Source organism: Lepus europaeus, chromosome 17, assembly GCF_033115175.1.
Source record: "Lepus europaeus isolate LE1 chromosome 17, mLepTim1.pri, whole genome shotgun sequence".
NCBI classification, from domain to species: domain Eukaryota; kingdom Metazoa; phylum Chordata; class Mammalia; order Lagomorpha; family Leporidae; genus Lepus; species Lepus europaeus.
The window spans coordinates 59,803,824-59,809,823 of record NC_084843.1 but is presented as its reverse complement, the minus strand read 5'-3'; the positions used below and the strand labels follow the sequence as shown (position 1 = coordinate 59,809,823).

At 63.1% G+C, this 6,000-nt stretch overlaps 1 protein-coding gene across 1 annotated transcript in view; it reads right to left on the bottom strand.

Moving 5' to 3' along the window:
- Window positions 1–2,526: 2,526 nt before the first annotated feature.
- PALD1 (phosphatase domain containing paladin 1) overlaps window positions 2,527–6,000 on the bottom strand; it is a 56,865-nt gene continuing 53,391 nt past the window's right edge. The window contains exons 19-20 of the mRNA XM_062214869.1: window positions 4,995–5,150; window positions 2,527–3,927 (exon numbers count right to left, since the gene is read on the bottom strand). Of these exons, the coding sequence (XP_062070853.1) occupies window positions 3,760–3,927; window positions 4,995–5,150 (324 nt within the window). The 3' untranslated portion in view covers window positions 2,527–3,759. The remainder of the gene's footprint in view (window positions 3,928–4,994; window positions 5,151–6,000) is intronic.

Sequence of the window (6,000 nt, the reverse complement as noted above, 5' to 3'; positions counted from 1 at the left end):
CTGCAGTGCCAGGCTGCTCCACTTCCAATCCAACTCTCTGCTGTGGCCTGGGAGAGCAGTGGAAGATGACCCAAGTCCTTGGGACCCTGCAGCCACATGGGTAGACCCAGAAGAAGTTCCTGGCTCCTTGCCTCAGATTGGCACAGCTCTGGCTGTTGTGGCCAACTGGGGAGTGAACCAGTGGATGGAAGACCTCTTTCTCTCTGCCTCTCCTTCTTTCTCTGTGTAACTCTTTCAAGTAAGAGAAAGAAAGAAAAAAACAGCTGTGACAAAGAACACATTAAAATATCAGCAATTTAGATTAACACAGAAGAAAGACCAAACTAAATTATCAAGTACCTTTTCTTTTTTCAAAATTAATTTTTTAAAAAAAGTGATAGGCAGAGAGACATAGAGAAACAGATCTCTCCCATCCACTGGTTTACTCTGTCCCCACAACAGTTCGGGCTGCACTGGGTTGAAGCTGGACGCCAGGAACCCAGTCCAGGTCCCCTACATGGGCGGCAGGGACCCAGGTACTTGAGTTATTAGCAGGTGCACATTAGCAGGAAGCTGGAATCAGAGAGCTGGGACTCAACCCAGAGGCTCCAGCATGGGTGTGGGCATTTTAACCGCTAGGTCACACACCGGCTCCTGCAAAGTAACTTTTAATCAGCAAGCACAGACTGGGTACCATGTCCTCATGTAGGTGTTCCTTGTGGGATGGCTTAGCGAGCTAATTAACGTATGCAACGTCTTAGGTAATGAGAACACTGAGCGATTTTCAGGAGCACAGCACACTGACCGCGCAGTCCACCAGGCTCCTGGAGCCACCCGCCCTAACCGGAAACCCATCATCTGACCAGCGCCCCGCCCCCACGCCAGCCTCCCGACCCCCACCCCTGCTGTCCAGCACCTCACAGTTCCTGTTGAGTCCACTTCTTCACACCCAACATGCATGTGAGAGCTTGTGGCGTGTGTCCTTCGGTATCCGGTTTTTGTCACTTCACGTAATGTCCCCCAGGCTCGCTGATGTCACAAACCACAGGGGTTTCTTGAGGGCTGATTAGCTCTCCATCAATACCACACTTTCTGCTGATGGCGCCACACCCTGGCTCCTGCAAGGAAGGCGGCAGCGAGGATGGACGGCAGAGCCTTCCACAGACGGTTCCAGCCGGTTCCAGCCGCTTTGCCTCTGTCCCCGGAGCAGCCCTGCGGGGTCCTAGGGGAGCTCCCCACTCGCGACTTCGGCGTTCCCCACAGGGCTGTCTCCCGTCCCCTTCCCGCCGGCCGCTCTGGCAGGGGCGAGGCGCGACCTCAGCGTCCGTCTGGGGATCAACGGTGCTGGCCCTCCGCAGGTCTTCCGTGAGGCAAAGTCTGTCAGGTTCCTCGTTCGCCAGCGCGGCTGTTCATCTCCTGCCTGAGCCGTTGTCTGGGTTCCCCGCTTGTCTGGCGGTGCCGCACTGACCCGCGGGAGCGCAGGGGGCAGCACTGTTCGTGTAACCTCCAGCAGGCCTCCCACGGCCCGAGCAGGCCTGGGGCACTCGGACACGCACCCTGGGCATCTCCATCCTGCTGGGACGCCACCCCCGGTACACGCCGCGCCACGCCGGCACAGGGGGCCACGCACAGAGCGTCCGGGGCCCAGCCCACCCAGGAGCCACGCACAGAGCGTCTGGGGCGTCCCTGCCCCACGCCGGGGCCACGCACACAGCGTCTCAAGGTCCCCACCCCACCCCTGGCCATGCACAATGTCTCGGGGTCCTCACTCCGCCCCCGGTACACGCCGCGCCACGCCGGCACAGGGGGCCACGCACAGAGCGTCCGGGACCCGGCCCACCCAGGAGCCGCGCACAGAGCGTCTGGGGCGTCCCTGCCCCACGCGGGGGCCACGCACACAGCGTCTCGAGGTCCCCACCCCACCCCTGGCCGTGCACAATGTCTCGGGGTCCCCCACCCGCCCCCGGTACACACGGCATCACGCCGGCACAGGGGGCCACGCACAGCGTCTCAGGCACTGGGAAGCCCACTGCCGCACCACGCCGGGCTTCGCTGCCGGTGCAGACAGGGTGGACTCCGGGTTCCATGTGGACACCCGGCTGACCCGGGACTACAGTCCAGAGGGCCTGGGGGAGGCCCGAGGGGTCGGCGCTCTCGGCCTCACCCTCTCCGCCCATCACCAGCCCAATGCGACCGCGTGCCGTCAACCAGAGGCCCGAGGCGGCCAGGGAGGCGAAGTGGAAGCCGGGGGCCGCCCTGCAGACGCACCTCCTCGGAACCCCCAGTCCTCCCACGTCAGTGCGAATTCGCTGGTTAGGATGCCTCCCTCAGGGAGGGGCTCAGCGCGGCAGCCCTGCGCACCCAGCGCCGAGAGGTTGGGGCCGCCTGGGGGTGGGAAGCACAGGAGGAACTCTGTCCTGGACCGGAAGTGCCAGGGGCAGGGACCCTAGACTTGCTGTGGCCACCCAGCCTAACTCTAAAGGGGCAGGGGCTCCGGCTGCGTCAGCCCCACATGAAAGACACATGAGCCCACTCCACACACTTAGCTGTTTTTAATGCTCAAAAGCTTGTACAAAAAAAAAAAGAATCCTCACAACGCCCCTGTGAGGTAGGTAGACAAGTATTATTCTCCCATTTTACAGATGGGGAAACTGAGGCTGAGGCAGAGAGGTGAAGTGGTCAGCCAGTGGTCCCAGCACAGCTGAAAGAGCCAACCACACGCACACAAGGACCCGCTCTCTGACTCTTCATCTGGACCACGTCCCACAAAGAATTTAAAATGTTTTCATACATGCGAAAAAATTAAAAAAAAAAAAAGGTAGTGAACAGATACACAGTAGTTCTGCAAACGGCGTCAGCCAAGGGGTCAGCCACCTCCCCACAACGCTGGCCTCTTCCCTTTCCAGATGCGGGTGACACGCAGCTCTGTCTTCCTGCAGAAGTGCCCGAGCCCAGTGAGCCAGCCAGGTGGATGGCGGGCAGCCCCCTCCTCACTGGGCAGCCCCCGGCCACAACAGCTGCAGGACACAAACACAGTTCCGCTCTGCCGCGGCCTCCCCCGAGCAGCCTGCCCACTGCATGGACACGGGCGATCCTCACCAGGCAGCCCAGGGTCTCTGCGATGGCCTGGGATCCAGGTGAGCCCCTCACGCCACGCTGAGCCCAGCCCCTCACACGCCACTGGCCCCGAGGGCGGGGCTGGGAGCCCTGCTGGGCACTCAGGGCGGAGATCAGTGCAGAAGTGCCTCCGCTCCAGGCCGCGGCTTCCTCAGTGCCTCCTGGCCGGCTCCCAGGCTCTGCGCTGCACCTGGTCCCCCAGAGGGCTTCTGTGGGCCTCTGGCCTCTTGGCCTCTGCCAGCTCCATGGCCACGCAGGCTGTCTTTGCAATCTCCGAGGCTGGAGGGGCGCACGGAGGCCAGACATGGGGAAGAAGCTGCCGTTAAGGTCACAGTCCACCCAGCACACGTCAGGGAAGAGGCTTGGGCAGGACAGCGGAGTCAGCAGCGGAGGGGACAGTGCTGGCCTGGGGCTCAGACGACGACAGGAGGCGATGGTGCTCAGCTGTTTGGCAGTTTGGGAGGGAGCTCCTTGGAGGCCAGGGTGGCCGGGGGTGGGGGGAGCCTGGGGGTCAACCACACGCTGTGCTAAGTGCCCCAGGAAAAGCTCTTTCTAAAAAAAGGCTGCCAACCCCACCCCAGCCTCTCCAGGAAGCTGGGAATCGGTTCACAGTGGCACCTCCAGGATGCAAGGGGCCCTCAGGGGGAGCCGGGAGGAAGTCCCCTACAGGAAGTCCCCAGCCGCAGAGGGCTCGGGGCTGTCAGGCCACTGTTGCCACCGGTGGCGCAGCCTGGAACAGGGCAGCCTGGAGCAGGGCCGGTCCTCAGTGCCCTCCAGCTCAGGGAAGCCCAGCTGATTGAGAAGCTCATAGACTCCTGCCTTCGCCGCCACCTGGGGAGGAAGGCAGAGATGGGAGCGGCGTTATGGGGACGGGGTGGGGGTCCAGGTGACCCTACCCCTGCATTAGGCCATCGCCCTGGCTCTGGCTGAGACGGCCGGAGCTGCTCCGCCACCCAGCCCAAGCCCAGCCACCTCAACAAATCCACACGCTCAACAACCCGCCTCCCAGGACTGCCCTAGGCAGCTACACGTGCACAGAGCAGTCAGCAGAGAGCCAGCAGCATGGCAGGCCCACCACTGCCAGGTCTCCTGGCCCAGCCCATCCTCACGCAGACTTCGCCCACCTGGCATCCCAGGGCCAACCTGAAGGTGTGTACACAGCGGCCTCCATGCCCGCCTCCCCGTACCCACTGTGGTGGGTCGCCAGCTCCGGCTCTCCACCCACCCAGCTCACGGGAGCTAATTCCAGCCTGGAGCCCAGATCAGAACTACTCAGGTCTGCCAGTGAGGTCAGCAGAGGGCCTCTTCCTGGCCCGGGGGTAATTACAGGCTGCTTGGGGCCAGGGCAAAGCTGTGGGCCAAGCACAGAGGGATGGAGGCGGCTCTGGCCGACTGCAGGGTCTCGGGCCAGCACCAGCTCCGGTGCTGACCCTGCACAAGCTACTCCCCGGCTCTGTGCTCGGTCTGCTCCTCTGGACGACCACATCCCAACAGGGCCGCCACAGTCCCATTTTGGCATTGAGGATGGCAGCTTTGGAGCAGCCGATTGCCCTGTCCAAGGTCATAGCCAGAAGGTCACACAGGGTCCTAGGAAGGCACAGGTGGCATTGAGCACAATAATGGCCTTGAAGTGCCCAGGCTGGCCTAGAATGGGGTCCCTGCCCGGCAGCCCACCCTGCTCCGTGCTGACTCACGTGTCTCCTCTCTCCTCATTCGTTGTCTCATCAGACTTTGCCTGCCAAGTGCAAACACTGCGCTGGGACCCAAAGCCCACCGAGACAATGGTCTCGGCCAAATGGACACTTCCTGTGCAGCGGCAGGTGAGAGGTCGCCTCACTGGACAAGGGGGCCGGTGTACGGGGACCAGGTGGGGAAGAGCCCCGCGCCTCCCTCCTCACCTCCCGCATCCAGGTGCTGAAGGGCCTCTGCCAGGAGTCGGCCCTCTCCAGGTGGAGGTAGGCGTTGAAGAGAATCAGGTACACGTAGCGCTCCAGGTACTGCAGGCTCCGCAGCTGCAGCCGCCACACATCCTGCTCCCCTCTGGCTGCCTTCGCCTGGGGGAGCGGGGCAGGGCGGAGTCAGGGTGAGGGCTCCAGCGCCCCCACCATACCAGCACCTGGACAGGGTGGTCCCTGCGGCAACGCCCAGGGCACACCCCTGCCTGGTTGCAGCAAGGACAAGCGAGCACAGCGGGAGCTGGGAGTGAAGGGCACGCAGGTCCCTGGCCTCCCTCCCCGCCGCCCGGCTCTATGGTGGAGGCCCCACATCACCTCGCACCCAGCCCCCAGGCCCCTGGCCCAGGGCAGCCCTGTCCCCTGCGGGATACTGGGGCCACCTCTCAGGCACCAGGAGTATCTGAGCCCGGGGCCTGGAGCCCCCCCAACAGCTGGGCCGCAGCTGGAAGTTTCTATGTGCAGCACATAATGTGAGCCGTGTGTGTCCCCTCAACCACGGCAGGAATGCAGGCCTGACACTACCCACAGCCCCAACAACTGGCCGCCAACCCCCCCACACCCCCACCTTCCCGGCCCCTGCCCCCTTTGCTTCAGGGGTACATGACTTGGGGGAGCTCCAGGGCCTTGGAGATGGGAGGCACAGGTAGGAGGCAGACAGTGTGCCCTGCCCAGGAAGGGTGCAGGAGCCGGGGGCCACAGCTCTGAATCCCTGGGAGACCCATGCACTAGGTCCTGGTCCTACCCCTGCCATTAACCTCTCATTTCCCCGCCATGCATACAGGAAGGAGCCCTCAGGAACGGGAGGGAGAAGAAGGCCCCTGTTCCCTGGAAGGGCCACACAGAGGCCTCAGCAGGGAGGCAGGAAGCAGCTAGCCCATGCCACTGGGGCTGCAGACAATCACGGCCTGCCAGGGGAGGCAGAAGCTAAGGCCAGAGCAGGCAGAGCCCC